Raw genomic sequence first — 24,819 nt, 5'->3', positions numbered from 1 at the left:
ACATGACTAGGCATCTCAGAACAATTAGGTTCAAGATAACTATATACACTATTTGGATCATTTTTCCTTTTGATTATGGTTTGTTCTCAGTCATTTCACACTTGCTTATTAAAGACATAAAATTGAAGAATACTATAGTTGGTGTATCTCAATAGAAGCAGGAAGATGCTTTATAAAACAGGTTTAATTTACATTTTATGATATAGAAAAAACCCTCAGAACATACTACTTTGTACAGATTCATGATTACAAGTGTATATTTAGTAAGATGGGTTAAAAGGTGAATAGTTTTAATTCTACTTGTGGAAGGAAAGGATAATCTCAACTACAAATTTGCTCCAGCCTAAAATCCAGGCTTAGCCTTTTATGGAAAGAATGCACAAGTAACTGATCTGAACATTTCCTTAGCCTTGGGTCTGTGGGTGATAAATAGCTTGAGGTGAGCTTTGATCATGATTTCTAGTTCAGTTTATGTTTTATGACCTTGCAATATGGAGCAAAAGTGATGTCTCTTATGTTATACCCATAACCCTAGGATTCTCACTGCTGCGGCAATGACTTTATGTAAAATTAATGTCTCATAAGGTCTTTAGGTAAAGGTAAAGCTTCCCCTTGATAATTTGTCCAGTTGTTTCCGACTTTAGGGTACAGTGCTAATCTCTGTTTCCAACCCATAGAGCTGGCGTTTTGTCCAAAGACAATCTTCCGTGGTCTCGTGGCCAGCGCGACTAGACATGGAACACTGATACCTTCCCACTGTGGTGGTAACTATTTATCTACTCGCATTTTGCATGCTTTCAAACCCAGCGGGAGCTGGGACAAGTGACGGGAGCTCACTCCATCGCCTGGATTCGATCGTATGACTGCAGGTCTTCTGACCTTGCAGCATAGAACCTTCTGTGGTTTAACCAGCAGCATTACCACGTCCCTCCATAAGGTCTTTACATTCACTTAATTCTCCAAAGTGGTAGATTTTCTTGATTCTTTTTAAACCTATCTAGCTGTACATTGGAGCGGAGGGATTTCTCTTCCTAGAGGCTTTTTTTTTGTACCAAACTTCATCACCGAACACCATAAACTTTTTATGATAACAAATTCAGAGCTCGACTCTGAATCTGTGGCCAGGTGTTTTTACAGTAGGACATTTTGCAGTAAAACATTCATTCATTGAATAATGAACTTGGGACTCAGGACGGAAACATTCTTATTCATTCATTATCTTGTGAATATCTGCTGTGAAGAAGCATGAACAAATGAATGTATGATACTTTTTTATTTGCATGTTTTTCCTCAAAGTACATTACATCTTCAGCACAAAATTAACTAAACATTTTCTCAATTTGCCAAGAAATAACTCTACATATGTTAATCAAGTCCAATGCAGTTATTTGCAGGTGAAGAATATAAACTGCTTTAAGACCACTTTCATATTTAATTCCATTATAATAATCAAACTGAAATTGTACTCCAGACTATAGAACTAAACATAATCTTTCTTTGCAAGAATAAGCTATCTTGGACAAAGGAAGCAATGTTACATACATACTCGCTTCCATATTGTTTTGCATCCTGCAATACTAGTCAGATCTCAAGCTATTAAGCATTTCTACCAGTTGCAAGTTTGCTCAGTACTGTACTTTATGGCACCATTTCTAAGTTTTCCTTACACATTTAGTCAAAGCATATAAAAAGGCAATAGAAATAAAAGGTCACAATGTAAAAAAAGCCTGCTCTGTAGCTAAATGTTGATGTTTCTCAAGTCTAGGTATAAATACTGAAGTTCTTAGCAGATGTGAAGCAAGCCATCTGTTCTAATTAAGCTTACAGTGTTGTTAATTCCACAGTTTAAAGCTGGCACGTTTTCAAATCATGAACACCTGCTAAGATTGGCTACAATAACTGCAATGCATCCCTTTCATAACAGATGTACAGCTTTACTACAGTATTTCACTCTGTTGGTACTAGGCAGTGCCAGTACTTGTATATCTGTCACCTGAACAGAAGAGAACTTGAGAAGGGTCTAAAGCAAGCAGGATGCCAAAGAGGCAGGCATGCCTTAAGGATCTAAGGAAGTGTGTTTTGTCTCCTCTCACTTATTTTCAGTTCCTTCCATTTCTATTCAGTGTAGCATGAATAAATGTAGTCTACATTTTGCCACTTGCTAAAATGCACAATACACTTAAGCTAAAGATGACAGGGACATGTGGTATGATGGCCGTTTCTTTTCTGCATTTCTGTAGTTCAAGATAAATGAAAGGCTCCTTTCTACAGTGTTACTTCAATATAGAGATTGGTGTGTAGAAAATATATTTCTATCATCACTGGACAGAGGGGAGATCTATTTGATGCAGCTGCAGAGCCACAAGATCTAGCAGTGAGTACAAATTTGAATAGTATTATAAGTCTGATGAAATGCATACAGAACAGTCTTAACCGTATTTGATAGTCTGCAAGAATTAAATCTACAGTGGTGCCTTGCTTAACGATGTTAATTGGTTCCCAAAAAAACATCGCTATGGGAAAACATCGCTAAGCAAAACACCATTTCCCATAGGAATGCATTGAAAACCGGATAATCCGTTCCAATGGGAACGGATTACCGTCCTTAAGCGAAAATCGCCATAGGAAACATCGCTAAGTGAAACAATGTTTCCCCCGTTGTAATGCCTTTTCAATGCATTTCAATGGTTTTGACCGGTCCGTTTTCACTATTTTAAAAGTGTCTTAAAATGGTCAAAAACTGTTTTAAATTCTTGGGATCATTAGTGCACCTTGTAAAACCTTTGCAAACTTAATTTGGCTTTGTTCTGACTCTTCGTTAATTTTTGGTGAATTCCCCCCCCATTGGAATGCATTGAATAGGTTTGACAGCTGTAGGTTTGACAGCTGTCAAACCTACAGTTCAATGCATTCCAATGGGGTAAAAAAATTCACCAAAAATTAACGAAGAGTCAGAACAAAGCCAAATTAATTCTGCAAAGGTTTTACAGGGTGCACTAACGATTCTAAGCATTTAAGACAGGTTTCAAACATTTTAAGACACTTTTAAAATATCGAAAACAGACCTGTCAAAACCATTGAAATGCATTGAAACCTATTCAATGCATTTCAATGGGGGGAAAAATTCATCAAAATTAACGAAGAGTCAGAACAAAGCCAAATTAAGTTTGCAAAGGTTTTACAAGGTGCACTAACGATTCCAAGCATTTAAAACAGTTTTTGAACATTTTAAGACACACTTAATATAGCAAAAACGGACATTGTTAAGCGAAACAGGGGACCCAAAATGCAATCGCTATGCGAAGCATGGTCCCGGAATCGCTAAGTGAAAATCTCCCATAGAGAACATTGTTAAACGATGCGGAAAATTCCTCAAAAAAACCCATCGCTAAGCGAATACATCGTTAAACAAAGCAATTGCTAAGCAAGGCACCACTGTATATTGGTAGAATAGTATATTCCATTACAACATGTCGGGACTAAGCAGCAGAAACCAGGTGGCACTGCCACATTTCCAGGGACAGTGGGTTGGCCAGTAGTGAAGAGTGAGTGCTAGCTTAGATGGCTCTTTGCCTTGAGACAGCATGCTTAACTTTATTAAATAAATGTTCTTGCTATAGCCAGCAGAGATTCTGCTTTGATAGAAAATCAGATTGAGAGAGCACTTTAGTTCTAGTTAATTTATGATGTACTGGCTCTCTAGCAAGCCATTAAAGCAGGTCCTATACAGAGACAGTACTTAGCGTATATGCACAGGCAAAGTTCTTGCTCAGATCAGGCCAGTACAGCTGCTGTAAGAAATAAGTAGTCTTCAGTAGGCAACATTAAAACAATAACCACCAGTTAATATCCTGTTGCTGTGTACCTTGTGCAAAGCTACATTTGCAGCAGTGGCAACTTGGTAAGGTGCCAGGCATAGCATGACCAAACACCATGCCAAATAAGACACTGCCAAAATTGTTGGTCCATGTGAAGTAAAGAATTCTGGTTGATGGCATTGTAAATTACCCATCCCCTCTCCCTTCCATGAGAGGTGTTGTTCCAATTGTTCTCATTTATATCACACATGATTCCTTGTTTCTTCTGCTTCCTTTTGATATTTTTTTTAAAAGGAAAAAAGTATAAAGGCTTAGAGTAGGTCAAGGACCACCTTTCTGGTAACTGATAGTGGAAAATCTCTGCCAAAACCAATATTTACTACTAGCCTATTGCTAGTGTCAAGTCGTGTTCGACTCTTCGTGACTCCATGGACCAGAGCACGCCAGGGCCTCCTGTCTTCCACTAACTCCCATAGTTTGGTCAAATTCATGCTGGTAGCTTTGACGACACTGTCCAACCATCATGTCCTCTGTCATCCCCTTCTCCTCTTGCCCTCACACTTTTCCAGCATCAGGGTCTTTTCCAGGGAGTCTTCTCTTCTCATGAGATAGCCAAAGTATTGGAGTCTGACCTTCAGGATCTGTCCTTCCAGTGAGCACTCAGGGTTGATTTCCTTCAGAATGGATAGGTTTGTTCTCTTTGCAGTCCAGGGGACTCTCAAGAGTCTACTCCAGCACCACAATTCAAAAGCATCAATTCTTCGGCAGTCAGCCTTCTTTATGGTCCAGCTCTCATTTTCATACATCGCTACTGGGAAAACCATAGCTTTGACTATGCGGACCTTTGTCAGCAAGGTGATGTCTCTTCTTTTTAAGATGCTGTCTAGGTTTATCATCACTTTCCTCCCAAGAAGTTGGCTTTTTTTAATTTTGTGGCTGTCACCATCTGCAGTGATCATGGAGCCCAGAAAAGTAAAACCTTTCACTGCCTCCATATCTTCTCCTTCTATTTGCCAGGTGATGGGACCAGTGGCCATGATCTTAGGTTTTTTTGATGATGAGTTTCAGACCAATTTTGGCACTCTCCTCTTTCACCCTCTTTAAGAGATTCTTTAATTAATCCTCATTTTCTGCCATCAGCGTGGTATCATCTGCATATCTGAGGTTGTTATTTCTTCCAGAAATCTCAATTTCAGCTTGGGATTCATCCAGTCTAGCCTTTCACATGATGTATTTTGCAGAGAAGTTAAATAAGCAGGGAGACAATATACAGCCTTGTTGTACTTCTTCTATAAGTTTTAAACCAATCAGTTGTTCCATGTCCAGTTCTAACTGTTGCTTCCTGTCCCACATATAGATTTTTCAGGAAATAGATATGGTGGTCAGGCACTCCCATTTCTTTAAGAACTTGCCATAGTTTGCTGTGGTCCACATAGTCAAAGGCTTTTGCGAAGTCAATGAAGCAGAAGTAGATGTTTTTCTGGAACTCTCTGGCTTTCTCCATAATCCAGTGCATGTTAGCAATTAGGTCTCTCGTTCCTCTGCCCCTCTGAAATCCAGCTTCTGGGAATTCTTGGTCCACATACTGCTGAAGTCTACCTTGTAGGATTTTGAGCATAACCTTGCTAGTGTGTGAAATGAGTGCATTGTATGGTAGTTGGAGCATTCTTTGGCACTGCCCTTCTTTGAGCCTGGGATGTAGACTCAATCCTCTGGCCACTGCTGAGTTTTCCAAACTTGCTGGCATATTGAGTGTAACACCTCAACAGCGTCATCTTTTAAGATTTTAAATAGTTCAACTGGAATGCCATCACCTCCACTGGCCTTGTTTTTAGCCATGCTTTCTAAGGCCCACTTGACTTCACTCTCCAGGATGTCTGGCTCAAGGTCAGCAACCACACTATCTGGGTTATCCAGACCTATTTAAATTGATTCAGTGGGGTCCTCTTTTGTTGAGACTATCAAGCTGATACTAGCCATTATGGCTCACACTACCATTTGTTACTAAATACCTGTTTGGCCCTCCCACAGAGCAGACAGGTGGGGTAGAATAAGCAATGTGTCAAGTGAACCTAGATGGAGCACATAGGCAAGATTATCCCTTCCCCTTCTATCACCAGCTGTTTGGGATATCTAACACCAGCAAAGTTTCCACGAATTGTCAATGTTTAAAGGACAACTACTACAGATACGCATACTGAACCAAATAGTGCAAATTACAGGCAACATGTACAAGGAAATCTCAGTGTTCAGTATCATACTATCAGTCCACTGTTTCTAGTAGCATTGGGAGTATAGGAAACAGCTGCATATTAATGTATGGTTTACTGATTATCATTATTCTGTGTACTGTATATACGTAAATTCACTGGCATGAACATCAAATTCTACAACACAACAAAAACCAGTAAGATATGATATGGATATTACATGCACAAAGAAACAAAGCTTAATAGTGAAAGCCTATGGCATATTTTATTTGAAATTTATGTTAATGGCAAGATAAGACATTAAAGTCCTTTTTCAGATTAAGAGATGAGTAAACTGATCTGTACAAGCTTAAGATGCCACCGATGGTTTTAAATAAAAATGCTTACTCTCAGTATAGAGACCTGCAAAGAAAGGCAAGCAATCTTACAACACATTCCTTTGATAAAATTAAAAAATGTTTACAAGGCAACATTATTCAATTACTATATCACAGTCCCCAGGAAAATCAAGCCATGTAAGGGAAGTGATGAGGAAATGTATCTTCCAGTTAACTGTTTTAGGTGCTCTTCTTTTCGTCACCCAGGAGGTTTATTGTTGCTTTTTTAGCTGAAAAAACAAAAGCCATGACATGTTAATAACAGCATCAATGTATAAGTTGACTATTGCATTATTGACACAGGTACAGATGCAAGACCATTATAGTGACTTAACATCAAATATTTTTTTTAAAAATGGACACAAGAGGAGAAAATGACAACATTCTTAGGCTCTGGGTTTCTAAGAATTGAATTACTCCACTACTGAATATGCTATTTATGTGCACATTGAATACTGGTGTATTATTTTAAATATCCTATGCGCAGTGTTCACAATGTTACATAGAATCGCCTTCCTAGATAATTCAACTTCTGTAATTCATGGGGAAGAGCAACAAGTTAGATGAAGAAACTTGGTTCTTGCTCTCTGGAAATTCTCTTGCTTTCTTTTCAGCCTGCAACTCTGCACCAGGTATTATCTTGTATGACATCTGGTATCGAAGCTGTGAAAACTAGAGAATTTGCCTTTGAAAAATAAGCATAAAATGTCTGTTTGCATGGATGTCAGTTCAACTGCAACTATTTATGGACAAAAGGGGAAAACAGATTGAATCTAGAATTAATCAGGTTTTATCTATCTGGCTGTTAGCCTGGCCGTGTTCCTTTTACAGCAAACACTTTAGGATTGTGAGGGGAAAAAAGAAATAGACCGAATTATTCAAATTAAAGAAGACACACATTTCACAGTACTTTTCCCCACACTACATTTTTTTCATCTAATCACATCACCTTTATTTCACATCAGTTCAAAACATGCAGTTGTCCACAAAACAGACTAATGTAGGGAGAAATCTCCTTTAAGAAATTGGCCCCTTGGCCTCACCTCACCTTCTTTAGCAAAAGTGTCTGCCGTCTCTGCAGCTTTGTCTTTGATATCCTTGACTACACTGTCCATTTTACTCTCATGCTTTAAGAAGACTGGGCGAATAATTCTGTTATAAAGAAACTCGGCTCCATTTGAGGGACTTGGAGCCATGCACCATATCAGAAAGCCACACTGCATAAAAACAGAAAGTGAGGAAGAAATATAAGGTAAGATACAGCAACCATGGTTTCTAGTGTGGCGCAGAAAGATCCGAAATTCTGATATAAAGAAGGACTGGCTTATCATGGGGCAGTTACAGTAATACAGTGAGATATATTCTCTGGTTTGAATTTAACATGCACCAATAACTTACTACGTAGGTGACCTTAAACAAGTCACTCCAGCTCAGTCTCTCCCTCTCTGTTGGTAACAATTTACAGGGTAGTTATAAAGATCACAACTACTCTATAGCACTGTATAAATGCAACTACTATGGACCACACTTGCAAACCTCCAATGATAGAACAAAAAGGGAAAAACCTGATTGCTTCAGTAAAGAAGCATAATTTCAGCTTCAGATACAGAAATTGTGAGTTTGTAATGATTCCCCTACCTAATCAGTAAGAGTGCTCAGGGCACAGGTGCGGAACATGTGGCGCTCCAGATATTGCTAGACACAGCTTCCAACAAGCTTGATTTATTCAGTAAAGAGATTATGAATGTTGCAGTTCAGCAACATCTGGTGGGCCATCCTTGTGTTAGCCATTGCCCACTTTATATGAATAGTCTCTTACTATTGGCCATGTTGGCTAGGGTTTATGGAGCTTCAAATCCAAGATATCTGGAGGGCCCATGGTTCCCTGCACTTATAGTAAAAGCAAATGGTACCTGGCTGAAGATAACCCACCCCAACTCCCAAACTGATGTTCCATTTTATGGTAAGAGCTTCCAGGTTTTAACAATGAAACCCATAATGTGACTTGGAAAGCCATCTCTCTCTAGATGGGACTCTGGAAATCCCTCTAGAATGCGCAAGACACTGGAGACAACAGGTATTTTCATAGGAAGTGATGGAATGGAATAAAAGCCAACAAACCTTCATCATGTAGTAGAAAGGGAACCAGGAAAGAAAGATGTCAGAGAAAAATTCTGCTATGCTGAAGATGCCATATACCACCCAGTAGGTCAGCCACTGTGTGTCATCATCTTTATTAGGGCTTTCAATAGCCTTGATGCTGAAAAAGAAATATTTTATATGTTATCTTGTCTTATGTATAAAACATACATCCATATTATTATTGTTCTGCTCCAAAAATTATGTACCTAAACTTGACTGCTTTGCTAGAGATTATGATTACTACAGTTGTGTACATACCCCATTTCCCCTAAAATAAAATAAGCCCTAGTATGATTTTTCAGGATGCTTGTAATGTAAGCCCTACCCCAAAAATAAGCCCCAGTTAAATGAAACCCCACCTTCCACCATTATGCAGCGACCAGAAAATGACATGACTGTATTTGAATAAACGTAGATTGTTGTACATTAAAAAATAAAACATCCCCTGAAAATAAGCCGTAATGTGTATTTTGGAGCAAAAATTAATAAAAGACCCTGTATTATTTTTCAGGGAAACAGGGTAGGTAGAAACGGTTTATATACAATAGATAGCCTACATTGCTTCCATAAGTAACAATTGTAATACCAAGATTTTGTTAAAATCGTCACTAACAAATCTGAATTACTAGGTTATTAATGACAAAAACATCTGTTATCAAAATATTGATATTTAGCCAATTAAATTCAAAGTCTAATGTAATTTAAACCAGTTACATTTAAAGCAACATTGCAGAAACACAATTAGAGATGTTTTCATCTCAAGTGACTTAAAATCAACACACTCACATTTTCAGTCCCTTTAAATACCCCAAAGGCCCATGCCATGGAATTTCATTATGACTTACTGATGAACGGAGACAGCAGGGCCAGTCCTACCATTAAGTGGGATGAGGCAAGTGACCACTTTATGCAGCAGCTGTTCCCCTTTGTTGGACAGAGCTTGAGTGCCACATGCTTTGTTCTGGACCGCTAAACTAGCCTGTTATCTCAGGTGTGGTAGTAGACACGATCCTATCACCCATTCCAAAGTACGTTTCAATAGCTAGTCCATCTAGCTGGTGGATGTTGAATGGGGAGGGGGTTCCATCTTGTTCACCTCATATAATTAAATCTTTATGGCCAGCCCTAGTGGACAGCTCATCTCACACCTGTATCATTTTGGCTCCTTGCTTTCTACTGGCCACTTCTCTCAGATGAATTATGTAAGATGCTGAGTCTGACAATCCCTTAAGAAAACTTAAGGCCCTCTCACAAAAATGCCTCTCTGAAACATACACCACTCCACATTTTCCCATAAAGCAATGATGCCATCAACAGCAGCAGTAGCAGCTTCTGCAGCTAGAAGCAGCTGGGGCTCTGGCCTCTCATACCAAGTGGAAATGAGCTTACCTTTGCATCTTTCTAACAACTGCTTACACTGAATGCTGTCAAAGGTAAAGCTTAAAAACTCCTACTGCTGCTTCTTAAACATGAGTAATTATTTATACCAAATGAATCTACTAGGACAAACAATTCTCTTAAAGATGAGACAGCACGTAATTATGCAGCTTGCTAATGTTAACAGAGCAAGGAAGTACTATACAACCTCAATGAAAAAAGAGATCAAGGTGTTACTCAAAGCTTACCAACATAGGTGGCTTATGACTGATTGGAATGGTGCTCTCCCTAATGATTCAAATGGGCCATTTATTTATGCTAAAGTAAATTATAGATTACTTTAGCATAAATAAATTGCTAGATTAGGCCCATTTGAATCAGTGAAACTTGTGGAGGAGTTGAGTCACCAAATCTTCACTGATTCAGCCAGTCTCTTCTTGTGTAAGCAACAGGATTTCAGCCACTATGTTTCAGGCTATGATAATACACTCAACTGGGCCAATTCAAACATAGCATGGAATCATAGCACAGCATTATGACCATTCATTCATTCATTCATTCATTCATTCATTCATTCTGTATCCCGCTCCTGTTAGTGTCACAGCACTACTCTGAGCAAGTTACAACTTGTAAAACAGAGAACAAAAATAAAAATAAGAAATATTAAAACCAACAGCAACAACCCTAAAAAAAGACCAGCCAGCACCAACTAATCCCAGAGTGGATGGGGAAGAAGAGAAGGGGAAAGAAAATGGGGAGGAAGGTGGTGAGCTGGGGTCGGTGTGGAAAGCCTCCCTGAAAAGCAGGGTCTTTAATTGCTTCCTAAATGACTAAACAACAATAAAAAGTCCACAGGGAGGGGGTTAGGCAAAGCTCCTCTGGAAGGGGGTTCCAAAAAGTTAGAGCTACTGCAAAAAAGGCCCTACCTCTTGTAAAGGATTTATGGGCCTCTCTCAGGGTAACCACCTGGAGGAGCCTCAACTGAGATGTTCTTGTGGGCCAGGCAGATGACATTAAGGAAAGACGCTCTGACAAGTAACATGGGCCCAAACCATGGAGGGCTTTGTATGTGAGTGTCAAAACCTTGAACTTGATCTGGGATGCCATGGGCTGCATATGGACTGGCTGACAACTCTGGATCAGGTTCAAGGGGAGCCCCATGCAGAGAGCATTGCAGTAGTTGATCTGGCAGATGACCAGGGCCTGCACCGAGGTCCTGAAGCAGTCCTCATCTAGGTAGGGGTGAAGTTGGGCGATTAGCCTAAGCTGGTTAAAGGCTGATCTGGACATGGCTGCAAACTGGGACTCCCAAGAAAGAGCTGGGTCCAGAACGACGCCCAAATTACACACACCTGGTTCCTAAACTGGAAGGAAGTACCATCCAGCCTAGGGACCAACCCCCCCATACCTAGCAAAGGTCCTCCCCAGGAGCAAAATCTCCTTCGGGACACCCCTACCCTGTCCCCGCCGGCGGCAGCCACCCCGCGCCGCCTACCCCAGCCGTGCTCGCATGCCTGGAAGTCCAAGAACGGGTGGGGTAGGCGGTGCGGGGCAGCTTCAAGCGGCGGCGGCGGCTGCAGGGTGGGGGGGGTGTCCCAAAGGCTTCCAGGCCTTTGCCTGGAAGCCTTCGGGATCCCCCTACCATGCCCCCGCCGCCGCTGAGAGCCTTCCGAGCTGTCAAAGGGCTTTCTCCAATGTCGGAGGGGGGTCCCTTTGAGAGCTCGGAAGGCAAATGTTGGCGGTGGCTCCGGGGTCCTTCTGAGGCCACCGCCAACATTTTCCCCCAGCTGAGCGGTGGGGCTCCCGCTGAGCTGGGGGAAAATGCCCCTTCCGAAGGGGAATGCAGGCGGTGGCTTCGGAAGAGTCCGTCCGAGGCCACCGCTGGCATTTTCCCCGAGCTGAGCGGCAGGGCTTCAAAGCTCCTGCCGCTCAGCTGGGGGAAAATTGGGCGATGGGGAAAAATCGCAAAGCGATTTCTCCCATAGTCAACATCGTAATGCGATCGCAAAATCCGCATCGGTATGCGGATTCATCGTTAAATGGGGCTCTCGTTAAGCGAGGCACCACTGTACTTTAATATGACATTTCAGGTTAAAGACTTTACACTGAACATTGAGCATTATATTGTCTATTGTTTCAAGATAAATATGGGTGAGGCACCACCGTACTTTAATATGACATTTCAGGTTAAAGACTTTACACTGAACATTGAGCATTATATTGTCTATTGTTTCAAGATAAATATGGGTGGCAAATTTTGTTTAGAACCTTGGTAGCTTCTGGCTATCTTGTCAGAATAACTTTTCTGCTTCAAGCAACACACAACTTTTTTGTCACTTCCCTGTTTGCAAGTGTGTGCTTGTTGCTGTTTCTAGCAGTCCAGGTCTAACAACTCTTCAATTTTTGTTTTGTTTTGTTGAAAAAGAAATATTTACCACAATGGTAAAGTCAAAGCCAGTACATAAGATTTGAGCAATGACAGATGGAGAAGGCAAGCTTTGTCAATTATGAAATGGAGCTGCAATATATCTGCTTAGCCTATGGAAACAGGAAGAGCAGCAAAATAGGTCAGGAACAGGAAGAACAGGTTTTCGTGATGCAGGAGGGGATGAGGTGAGAGAAAATCTTTTAGGACACTTTCCACTCTGCTTCAAATAACACAAACATGTTAAGTTGTACAGCTACAAGGAACACACACACAGTTCCTCGAGTTATCAGTCATCTGAAGTACTGAGATGGGAAGAAAAAGCAGCTCATGCAGGACTGAATTCATTGCCTCTGGACAGCTATGCCTCTCTTTTATTCTGTCCCCAAGACACTGCTAAACCCAAGAAAAAACACTGTTTTAGCAATGAAATTGACTAAGCAATGGCTATTTCTACTGATTGAGATAAAAAAAAGGGAGGAGAGAAGAACTCTTGAGGATATTTATACAAGTCACACAGAAGTTGCCGCTTAACCAGCTGGAATTGACTATGTTCACCAAATTAATAGGTTACTCCATTGTTCATACATAAATCTTCCAAAGATCTGAAATGATGATTTTCTACCACCTGAAGGGGGACTTCACATTTTGAGGGGCCAAGCCTTCCCACCACCAGTTAATGCTACACAATTTAGCTTCAACTTGCTTTTTAAAAAATTAATGCACTGCCTAAGTTTCAGTTCAGCTGAAAAAGCTTGTCATGTTTCCCTTCACTTCTGCCTGTCTGCCAATCCCAGAATGTGTGCTTTTGCCCCAAAAGGTACAAATCTGGATTACAGCTGATTTTTATGAAAACAGGAATAAGACATTGCTTCCTCACTCCAGAATCTTAGGCATCAACCAATTGCCTAAAGCATTGACCAGTGGCTGTTCACTGAGTCTGCTATCTCCATCTTGAGATTGGGTCTAAAATGGAGACCTCATGACCAGACCTGTTCTAATTTTTTGTTCCCATCCCTCAAGCTCCTGCTTTTCATATCATATAGCCTGATGAAGAGAATGTGGCCTGTAAACTCGTGATAGGCCTTAGGAAAAGTGCACTGCAGGCTTTGGCTTTTTCTTCTCATGGGCCAACAAAATTATTGCTGCTTTTCAAGTATAATTTCTAAAGACATGCACTGACAGCTCCTTCAGCTCAACCTGGTTGTTTATAAGACTCTGTTTGACCACGGGTGAATCTAAGGGCATAATATTCAAAACATACTTCAGTCGAACAGACAACCAGAATATAAATTAACATGTGTCCAATTATGCCCAGTAAACCTTGGAGAAGAATTTGAAATTCAAATTAAGAGACTATCACCACTGACACAGATTGCAGTCACATTAGCCTCTAGCAATGAATCCAGCAGCACTGGCCTAGAAAGCCCCTTGCCTTTGCAATGCTTTCCAGATGGGAGACACTACAATTCCTATCATCCTTGACCACTGACCAGACTGTTTGGGGTTGACAGGAGTTGCAACCTATTTGAAATGAAACCATTTTGGGAAACGAGTAATGAGACTGCAGTTCCAATTACCGTAGTATATTTTTCTCACAATCTATGTTCATGAAGTATGGCCATTACTACTTAATTTTTTTAAAAAAAGTTCAGTCTCAAATGCATTATTTGAACAGAGAACCAAGATTACACTGAACATGGGGCCATGCCAAAAGAGGCAGTACAGGATTCAATTTTTATTTTTTTTTTAAAAAAACTGATTAGTTACGCTTTCATAATGTTTATGAAGAAACGTCTCAGAGACAGGCTTTCAGCTCAGCAAATAACAGACATGATATATATTTTGAGGAACGATCACTCACCTTGGAAGTATGTTTTACTCATCGCAGGCAAGCCAAATTAAAGGCTGCCAATGTAAATCTTCCAGAGCTTGCCTCAAAAGCATCCAATGAATTGAACAGACTAAACCCCCACTCCCCAAACCCATAGGTCCCCCCTTTCAGTCCTTCACTTCTCTACAGTGCTGAGTTAGGAACCCAAATATGTTTTTGCTGATCCCTAAAAATATCAATCAAGTTCAAAAGAACTTTACTGCAGCCACATTAATGTGGTGCCCCATCAGCCTGTGCAGTTTTATGAGTAGCAGCTGCTTTACTACAAGCATGGTGAGCATGCCTGTAGAATTATTTCTGGCTGACTCAGGAATACCTCAAGTCAGCAGCTATACACTGAAAAGCTCAGGATGACATGCTGATGGCAGAAGGAAAGAGGGAGGGTGCTGGGATTCCGTTCTAGTCACTCCATCAAAGCCCTTTGTTTTTGAAGGGAGACTGGCTGGGTGGGTTTGGTGGTGTTGTGGATGGCATGCTCGGCAGATCCAGCCAGCTTGGGAACATATCTCCACTACAGCATGACATTAACCAGGTGATCCTGAAACAGGTTAGGCCAAGAGGCAGACTACCCAAAGGCAAGCACTTCACATGCTCTGCTTAAGTCTAGGTGACCAGGCCATAATTTGTGGCTGCCAGAACCCCACACTTCTGTTCTTATACTACAGCTTCCGTCACTATAGAACCAACCAAATTTTGGGGGCAGTCCTGTGCTCCATCCATGAAACTTGAAAGAGAAATCCCCATAGGTGTTCAGGAGCTCAGATGAACCCTGCACTTCTTTTTAAAAGGGGGTGGAGCCTCAAGGCCAACAATTAATTATATAGCTTGATGGGGACTTAAATGTGTATCTCCCTGGTCTCAGTCCAACTCCCTAATTACTATGACAGGCAGGCTACACCCTCCAGATCTCACCACAGTTGTGTTTCTATCACTTTTTCCACTACACAGCTTTGAACTGGAGATGAAACTGGGACTCCTTTACGCATCCTTGCCAGGGAGTGATGGAACATTCTCCATAGCAAAAGCAGTGAGCAGAAATGTAGACCTTTTTCCATGGGGTGCTTGTAAAGAGAAATAATAGGACACTTCCAATATATTTACTCCACTTTGCCTGGAGGAAAAAAACAGGATTCAGTTGTGATAGAATGCATTGTCTTCTCCCATGCATCATGAATTACTGTGAGTTATTACTGTTTCCGAAGAATTACAGAGAAACCTTGGCAGAATAAAGTGTCAGAATTAAGAAGCCAAAACATGCTCACTCCGATTCCTAGCATTTTTAAGAGACCATGGAAGAATCATTCACCTCCCAAGTGCTCTGACCCATTTTTAAAGCTGTATTTAAAGTTAACACTCTGCATACATTTTCCCACTGGTGTTCTATATATTTCAGGAACACCCAAATACCTTTGGACTTCATAGCATGAATATTTAAATAATTTTAGCTTTGTCTAGTTACTTAACAAGAATCTAATAGCAACAAGAAACATAATATTGCGGAGATGAATGCAGAAAGCAATTTATCAGAGAGTATGAAAAAATTAGCTCATGCTTAAAATTTGTTCTAGAAGCAGGGTTTCTGATCTGTTTCTTCCTCACTTTACACAGATATGCTATTTTCAGTAATTTGAATACCAATGCTGTTATTCAGAAGCCATTGTAATAAAAAAAAAGGCAAGTGGTGTATGTGCGTGGTATTAAGGAGATCTGAGGCCACAGTCCTGTAAAGGAAATGTATAACATTTAAAGTTAAATGTTAAATAAATAAATAACAGAAGAGCTCAAATGCTTTGCCCTGGACAACAGGCTGTTCCTTGTACGCTAGTCACAGACTGGTTGCAAACTAAGATGTGCAACCATTTGTAAAGGACAGCTCACCAGAGGGACAATTTGCATCACTGCCTTTATATATAAGGGCTTCCTTAACAGGATTGTACCCTAATAATTTAGTCTCCACAGTGTTACCAGACTCCAGCTGGAACAGACTAGCATGGCTACTGTTCTACAAATTTATATAATAGCTAAAAGGCTTGTGGGAAGGAGGAACTAGTTCTCACTTTAGGAAGCCCTCAACGCAGAAACGGCCATTATAATGCCACAGAAACTAAGCTAGGCATTTTAATCTTACACCAATAAAAGCTGGAAAAGAGAAAACCGAGAAAAGGAATTAGGAGCTCAGAAGGAGCGGGGGGGGGGGATACAAAAGGAGAGACAGGAGTGGGAGTCGGGAGTCAGATGAAAAGAAGTCTGTCGAAAAGTGGGGAGACAGCGGATGAAGAAGAGAATTGGAGAGACACTACAGAATAACTAGGATGAATTGTGGAATCTCTGGATCCCAGGAAGAGTGAGCATATGTCAAGAGGGTTTCCAAGGTGGAGGCAGAATGTCTGCACAACACGGGCACAAACATGCACACGGGGAGGGGAAAGGGGAGAAAAGAGATGATAGCTTCAGGGAATGGGAAGACAAAGAGCTCTCGACTTTGACCAATCCTGGCTGAACTACTAGGGGGAGGCCTTTCAAGTCCCTTGCCTGTCAGTAAGGAGAAGGGGGAGAAAGGAAGATTGTTCCTCTCATTCAGCAAGTGTTACCATAAGCCATCCTTGTTGCAACACCCCTTGTTTAGCCTACTGCAACTTGGTGGTTCAATTAAGTGGGGGGCAAGAGGCTACTCCATGGGGACACAAAGGGGGAAGTAATCAAGGACGACAAAGAAAAGACAGACTGATTTGGGCATGGAAAAGTTTGATACCGTTTGATGATTTCTAACCATTAATTCACAGTTTAACAAACCCTGTTGTTATGACGAAAGCTATGTCTTGTGTTATGGAGCCCAAACGTGGAAGAGAGTAACCTTGGAGGTACCATGGTGGCGGGGGGGGGGGCGGGGTTGTACAGAAAAATAAACCCAGTTGTTGGGTTTATGATTTTACCAAAGACTTCAGTGCAACATTCCCTTTCCCTAATGAAAATCAATATCTCTGAAGCCGTTCTTTGTCCTGAGAGCAAACCACATTTTACATCCTGGGGGCAACTAACTGCCAGTGAGAAGAAATTCTCACTGAGAAAACCAGCATGCAGGGGAGAGGCAGCCTACTCTCTTCCTAGTCCACAATGGCCATTTGAATCAGGCCCCTCCACAACTGTGTTCACAAAGTCTTAAGAGTCATATGATCTAAACACTCATAATAAATGTACATTTTTCATCTTACAGATTTTTAAATGGGCTGATCTGGATACTAAACATAAGGCTTTCTCAGTCATGGCTGCTAATTTAGGAATTTCTTCCCAGAGGAAGAATGACCTCATTACTGTTATTTTCTCATTGTTCTTAAAAACATCTGAAAACGTATTTACACGACAGTTATGAGACCAGTACTGAGAAAACCTTAATAGTTGGTAACCTAACATTACTCATTGGTGGGAGGGAGCACAGAACCCCTGATAATGCATTAAAAGAATAGACCACCCATTATGAAGGACAGATTTATGATGCACCAGGCACCAATATTCCCAGTATTAACGTTTGCAACATACTGCACATGAGAAAACAGAAACCCCCATCCTCTATTCCTTTCTGCATTTATTTCCCCATGTAACAGATCTGATTTCCTTCCACCTCTCTTTGTTAGAACTGTCTTTGTGCAAGGGCACACCTTGGCATGCCAAGTTATTGCAGACTCCAACATTTACACTGCTACACACTGCAGGCTGACTCAGTCTCCCAGCTGTCATGCGAAGGATGTGTATCAGAGTCCTCTAAGGCTATTGAGTTTTAGCCCTTTAAAATCCTGTCAAGTTTGGGGTTTTTTTTTCTTTCTATCCAGTTAGACATGGGCCTCGAAATATATATACAGTATACCAATCTGTCATACCTATAAGCAAACAAAGCAATATGTCATCATATTTCTGCTGTGTGTACAAAAAAAGCTATTCAGCATGAGCTACATTTCTCCTTTGCTGAATCTATTCTTAGGATTCAAATGGATAGCCAAAAAAGCACTTTTAACTGAATCTCTTGTATCATCACTGGTATAATCAATGCCAGACAGTCATGATATGGCTACATTATGAAGGAGATTGTCTATTCCTTTTGCCTTTGTGCAATTCTTCCTATGTCTTCTTTTCACTACCAGCTGTTTCACACTGAGGTAAACGTTGATGGTACCTAGCACCTACAGCAGTGGTCCCCAACCTTGGGCCTCCAGATGTTCTTGGACTTCAACTCCCAGAAATCCTGGCCAGCAGAGGTGGTGGTGAAGGCTTCTGGGAGTTGTAGTCTGGAGGCCCAAGGTTGGGGACCACTGTCCTACAGGAAATGTGATTCTTCCAACCACAAAACACAAATAGTTACTCAAACCCAAAAGGTTCATAAAATATCCAAGGAGGGGAGGTATAATTACAGTGACTTGATGGGCTGCTCTTCAAGCAGTTTGCAACACATGACTCTGTGCTACTGCTCCCATCTTGTGCACTAGGGGTACAGGCTGAGAACATAAAATACCCCCTTTGAAAGCAATTATTCAGCAACAACTAGAATACGAAGTTTTGGGGAGACTAACAAACAACACAGGAACAGTAGTATGTTACATACTGCAGAGAGGAAAAGGGGACAAAGGAATAATTCCCTATGAAGGGACGCTGATGCATATGAAAAGTCAACTGCAGGGTGCAATGGACAGTAGGTTAAAACAGCACAAAGTGTCACATTTAAAACTCTCTCTCTCTCTCTCTCCTATTTATCAACATGTTATCATCTTTTTACCTGTTTTCCAAGATACAGATACTTGAGAGCTGGTGTGAGGCTGTGGTTTTGACAGACCATATGTGAAAACAGCTGACACACTTTCAGGGACAAAGGAATTACCAATAAGGGAACAAGCCTTCTAATATACTTTCTCTTGGTTTAAAACCAGGAATTTGGAATGTCTCTACTGCTACAAGGAGAGGAGAATTTCATCTTTCCCTTTCATGCTTTTTCTTCAACTCAAATCAACAGCAAAGCTATTATTACCTGGTGGGGGATAAGGGCCAAGATTTTACCTGCCATTTCCTCTGACAGTGACAAACAGCAGCTTCAGGGTCAAAGAAACAGTGTTAAGCTCCCCCTTCTCACAGAATCATCATGGCCATGATCCAAATCCTTTCCACCTCCACCACTGCTTTTATACAAAGAAAAAGACACTAAGAAGTTTAACTTTTGCCATGGAGAATACACACCATATTACAGTTAAGATAGCACTACACTGATCTGTGAAAAACAAGTCCAATTATAATCTCTAACAGATCAGCCTGTACTTGAAATAACTGGTTATGAAATATTTGTTTTTGCACCTGGTGTGATTTTGCCCATGAACACTTTATGTCTCAGGACTATACAATACGCTGTGTAAACAAAAACAAAACAAAAAAATAAAGAAGACGCCTGCTATATTTTAATGTGAGCTTTTATGGACGAAAGCTCACATTAAAATATAGCAGTTAGTCTTTAAGGTGCCACAATGTTTTTGTGTTTATTTTTTTAGTTTTTGTTTTATTTTTGCCTGACATATTAGCACAGTCTAACAGGGCTACCTCTCTAAAACTACAACAGTGAGAACAAATTGCTTCAGAAATGCCATGTAGGGATAATAATGTTTTGTGTTGATCAGTGGAGGCAAATTCATGTAAAAAAATTGTATTTAATCTTGCAATGGTCAGGTGATAAACATGCCTCTGTGAAGCCACCTTTATTTTATGGGAAGGGATAACAAACTAAGAATTCAATCTTCCACCAACCTCATAACTGCCTGCAAGTCTGATATGCCATTCCTATCCTTCCTACCTGCCAAGGATTACCAGCCCATACATTTACAATGTAAATCAGAGCCCCTCAAACCCCAGTCTGCGGCCTACCCAGGACTGGGCCATGGATATGGATCTCCTACCCCCCTGCAAGCAAACGCATTCCGCCCCCTGCAAGCATGCTGTGCACATGCACATGAGCGCCCTCCGCAAGCATGATGTGAGCATGCAAGCAAGCGAGCTCCGCTCCCCTGCGGGCGTGCCACACACACACACACCAACCAGTCCACAGTTGAGTTGGGGTCCACTGGTGTAAATGAGAGCTCTAATAACAAAGACTGTAAACATCCAGCTTTTCAGCAGAAAGTGGCCCCCAGATTCTTTGATGGAGTAACTGATGGGATTTAAGATATAAAATGTTTGAGAAGAACCCCTCAAAGAACTGTTCATACTCACAGCACAAAGAGTAAAGTCCTAAAACCATTTCTGTGCAAGAACTACTTTGTCAGGACACTCAGATGTGACGTCCTCACCATTCTCTCTCCCTGCTGTGCTCATTTCACTACAAGCTCCTCCCAGCAGAATTGCAGCAGTTTTCTATTATGTTAAGGTGTGGCTCTCAGCCCTAATCCATACCAGCTGTTCAAAAATTCAGCCTGGAGTCATGTTTGCATCCTGCAAACTGGCCCTCTCCTATCCGTTTTAAAGCTGTAACTAGCAAAGAAGAGGAGCAACCCAGATAAAAGGGAAACACTGATATCAGTGGAGCTCAAATGTGCTTTGCTTTGGTTTCTCTTCAAAGGATATCCATAGACTTACTCAAACATTCTGTTTCAAAGCAGCAGCAGCAGCATTTCAAGGAGTACAACAAACATTTTCATCACAGGAGACACTGCCCAGGTAAATTTTTCCTAGTCAGAACTCTGGTATTCCTAAAAGTTTCCTCGCAGAAAAGTTTCCTAACACAGATGTTAGACATATCCTTGACCACAATTCCAGCAATCATCCTGTTCATTTCTCACCCTACAGCAACCTTGTTCCAGCAATGCAGAAAATAACCGTCTTCAGTTTGGAATTGCTATTGGCCTACAAACCCCACTGAGAGGATGCCAGAGACCTGTCAAATTCAGATACAGCTTGAACCCAATCTTCTCCAACATCAATGTTCAGGAGCTATTAAAACATAACCTTTATTTCTAACAGAAGCTAGGCATTTCAAGAGCAGCAAGAGGTACTTACGAGATGTATGCAGGATAGGCAAACCCGATCAGATTGCAAAGGAGGGATGCTCCATAGCCAATCACCAGATAGATGGCCAGCACAGCCAAAATGGCTAAGAGAGAAAGCAGAAAGTCAGTCAGGGAGGCCTGCAGGAACAATGCAAGGCCCTGCCCAATTGTATAAAGCAGATGCGCTTTTTTAATGGGAGAGGCCGAAAGACAACTTCGAGGGAACCTTTCATGGTGGTCAAAACTCAACCCTAGTTCCCCATAACCAAGGAGCTGTTGGGCTGCTGCTGGTGTTGAGATCTAACCTGTAAGGCTGAAAGGGTACATGCCCGAAAGGGGAAGCAAACTTGGGCCCCCGCTCAGCCCAGACACGTCAGCTAAGGCGGCTTCCATCTACTGTAGAGGGAGTTAACTCTCCTCAGCTCCTTCACTCCGCCCCCCCCCCTTTCTTTAGCAACATCCGCAAGGCTTCCCCCAAAAGCCACGAACACGGGGTTAGGACCCTCCTCCCGGCCCCGTTAATATGGCCTCGTGATCAGTCCCCCCCCCTCAAAAAAGCTGTTTTTTGACAAAATGGCTCAGCGGCCGTCGGGAGAAAAAGGCAGAGAGAGATTGGGGGGGGGGGAGAGAAAAAAGGAGGGGGAGAAAAAAGGAAATAGCCTTTGGTAACCGGAGAGCAGCCAGCCCCCGTTTGCCGCTCGGTCTGCGGAGACATTCAATCCCAGGGAGCCGGAGACTCCCGCTCCTCCTTTTCCAGCCACTCTCAGAAGCAAGGCTGCCCATAAATGTCACCCAAGAAGGAGCGGCAGCCAGAAGCTCCAGCTGCCACTACCTATAAGGTGGCTGGCGGGTAAACATACAGGCTCCTCATTCCCTAAGGGTGGAAGATGCGGCCGCGGCGACGGCGGGGATTTACTGGCAGGCGCGGTGGCCTCTCTCAAGTTATATTTAACAACCTTCAGGGCGCCTTTGGAGCACAGCCCTGCGAATTGCCACTCTCCTCTGCACCGGAAAATGACCGCCTGCGAACGCCCGGAGAGGTGTAAATAAGTGCTGTGAAATAAAATGTCCGCCGCCAATCACGGGTTTTGCCTCCCTGGGGCCAGGAATCCCTCCCTCCTTTGCCTCTTTCCTTAGCAGGGGATGCGATTGCTGGCTTGGCAGCCTTGGGGGGAGGAGGAGGCGGCGGCGGCGGCGGCGGCGACTGGGGTGGGGGGTGGGGGGTGGGGGTGGGTAATCCCGAAGGAGGGCGAAGGCAGAGAAAAGATGACAGCCCGCTGCCTGCAGGCACTCACCGACGGCGAGGTAGGACCGGCTCACGCCCGTCTTGTTCTCGATCTTCTCCAAGACATTCGTCAAGCAGTTCTTCTCGTGCAGGAACTTGTCGAACCTCTCCTTCAGGGACGCGGTCATGGCGAGATCCTTCTCGCCGGGAGCCGAAGCAGAGCCTTCCTCGATCGAGCGCAGGTCCGCAAGGAGAGGCGAAAGGGGCCGCGGCGGCTGCTGCTGCTGCTGCTCTTCTGCCCGCTTCTCGTACCAGACACCCCAACCCGAGCGCGCTCGGAGGGGAGGAGGAGGAGGAGACGCAAGCTAGGCGCGCCTCTCGCGTCAAGACCGGCCACCCCGCCCCTGAGCCGGCCACGCCGCCCGCTTCTCTCCTCCTCCTCCTCCTCCCCCGCCGCCGCCGCCGCCGCTGCCGCTTTTGGCCTAGAGAGGAGTCTGCAGAGAAGGCCGCGCCCGGCTCCAACCCGGGCAGGCGGCTTCGCTGGCGAGCAGGTGGCCGCGGGGCTTGCGGGGGAGGGAACGAGGGCCCACCTGCGGCAAGCGATAAGGCGCCCCGCCGAAGGACTCAGAGGCTGCTTGCTGCGCACAATGGCTGGTGGCCGCCACTGTGGAGAGGCCGAATCCTCTCTTCTGGTGCCAGGCATGTGTTGGAAGCCGCGCGGATGGCCACTCGAGAGTTCTGCAGAGGTTTTTTGCAAAGAGCAGGAAGGATTAAAGGAAAATCAACGGCCCGTTCACTGGGGTTGTTTTCAGACGTCTTTCATATTGACAGCCGACGGGAGGGATGAGTGCAGAACAACACCCTCATCCGTTAATATTATAGTGCAATATAACATTATACTGTATTCCCAACCTTGGGGGGTCCCCAGACATTCTTGGACTGCAACTCCCAGAAGCCTTCACCAATAGCTGTGCCGGCAAGGGCTTCTGGGAGTTGCACTCCAAGAAAATCTGGGGGCTCAATGTTGGGGAATCGCTACTTACTGTACTGTATAGTGATTGCCCAGCACCGTTGTCGAGATGTTAGAGCTGCAGGAGTTGATACTTTGTCCTCAGAGCAACGCACACTACACACATATCTTGCTTTAGGTAGGATCTTGCCCAAACCTGAAGAAAACAGAACAAAGCAAGGACACTAATAAGGAGAAAATGATCAGAGGCAGAGCAGAAATGGTTCCAAATTGAGCATTCTGTTTTCTTTTCAAAATCAGGTTATGGGACTACATGGATTCTGGAGCTGGTTTCAAGCCAGTCAGACCAGGAGGTGAAATAACTGCTGCAGCAAGACGGTAGTGTGTAAGCCCTCTGGCCAGGTTAGGGAGACTTGCCAGTTTAGTACTAACATTGATTGGATCCTGCAATAAGTAGAATCTGAGTGTCAGGTGCTACCAAGTATCAGTCAACTTATTGTGACCCAAATAGAATTCTCAAGTTATGTGAGATATTTAAGGAATGGTTTTACCATTGCCCTCCCCCCCCCATGTGACTTTCCATAGCCAAGCACGGATTTGAGCCTCAGTATACTAAGTCGTGGTCCATTCAAAGGGTTCTTTGAAGGATAGTTTCACTGTATTTCTCTGAGAGAAGGGAAAATTCTTCGGTAGTTCCTCAAAAGTAGGAAGGATGCATAACAACCAGTGGTTGGAGGTCAACTTAGAAGGGAAGCCCAAAGGACATTTGGATTTTGCACTGTCACTACAAGTAGCAGCAATGGCTGCTTGCAGCAAGAAGAGGGGGAAAATGTGCCTGTAAACCATTTCAAAAGACTGCAGAGGAGAGAAAGAAAGATGGCTATTCCAGTTTTTTTTTTACCCTACTTTAGCTGCACCTAGCAGCAGCTGTTACATAGGGTTACCTGAAATGTTTCTGTCCCCACTGGTCATTATAAGATGTATAACTCAAACTTTCTTTTTCCCCTCCTTCCTCTCCATCCCTTCTTCCTTATATAGCGCATCTTAAATTTATAGTGCAAGTCTGCAAGCAAGGTATCACGTGCTCCGTGTTTGCAAGACCCTTATGGGATACGGTTTGGTTAGCAGTTAAAAAATACATGTTTTAAAACAGTGTGGATAATGTGTGGCCCAGGAGATATTGCTGTTGGACAAAGGCTCCCAGCATTCCTCATCATTGGCTGTATGGCTAGGGCTGTTGGGAATTGTAGTCTGTTTTCTGCACTGCTACATTTTGCCCAATCCTGCTTTAAATTAAATATTCTAAGCACAACTGGTTTTAATGGGCCCATCTAGGGCATCTCCAGAAGAGACGGGCAAACCACTTCT

At 42.7% G+C, this 24,819-nt stretch overlaps 1 protein-coding gene and 1 long non-coding RNA gene across 3 annotated transcripts; one reads left to right on the top strand and one right to left on the bottom strand.

Moving 5' to 3' along the window:
• Nucleotides 1–1,258: 1,258 nt before the first annotated feature.
• On the bottom strand, nt 1,259–22,858 carry REEP5 (receptor accessory protein 5). Of its 2 annotated transcripts, none has more exons than XM_020780017.3 (5): nt 22,552–22,858; nt 21,267–21,360; nt 8,527–8,665; nt 7,454–7,622; nt 1,259–6,635 (listed from the first exon to the last, which is right to left on the bottom strand). In XM_020780017.3, the coding sequence occupies exons 1-5, from the start codon at nt 22,667–22,669 to the stop codon at nt 6,586–6,588; spliced, it is 570 nt and encodes a 189-aa protein (XP_020635676.1). In that variant the 5' UTR covers nt 22,670–22,858; the 3' UTR covers nt 1,259–6,585. The 2 variants fall into 2 exon arrangements, with proteins under 2 accessions (XP_020635676.1, XP_020635677.1); XM_020780018.3 differs by lacking the exon at nt 22,552–22,858 and adding an exon at nt 21,562–21,748.
• LOC144587013 (uncharacterized) lies at nt 20,751–21,226 on the top strand. The gene is made up of 2 exons (XR_013542140.1): nt 20,751–20,927; nt 21,057–21,226. It is a non-coding gene; the product is annotated as an uncharacterized LOC144587013 (long non-coding RNA).
• Nucleotides 22,859–24,819: the final 1,961 nt, after the last annotated feature.

The sequence above is a fragment of the Pogona vitticeps genome, chromosome 2, assembly GCF_051106095.1.
Source record: "Pogona vitticeps strain Pit_001003342236 chromosome 2, PviZW2.1, whole genome shotgun sequence".
NCBI classification, from domain to species: Eukaryota; Metazoa; Chordata; class Lepidosauria; order Squamata; family Agamidae; genus Pogona; species Pogona vitticeps.
This window is presented reverse-complemented; position numbering and strand designations above follow the sequence as displayed.

Excerpts from the sequence above, each read along its gene's own strand:
- REEP5 (XM_020780017.3), bottom strand. The coding sequence starts at position 22,669 with ATGACCGCGTCCCTGAAGGAGAGGTTCGACAAGTTCCTGCACGAGAAG. Across the intron at positions 21,361-22,551 it reads CCGGTCCTACCTCGCCGTCG|CCATTTTGGCTGTGCTGGCC; the intron begins GTGAGTGCCTGC and ends TTTCTCTCTTAG. Across the intron at positions 8,666-21,266 it reads GCCTATCCTGCATACATCTC|CATCAAGGCTATTGAAAGCC; the intron begins GTAAGTACCTCT and ends TTTCTTTTTCAG.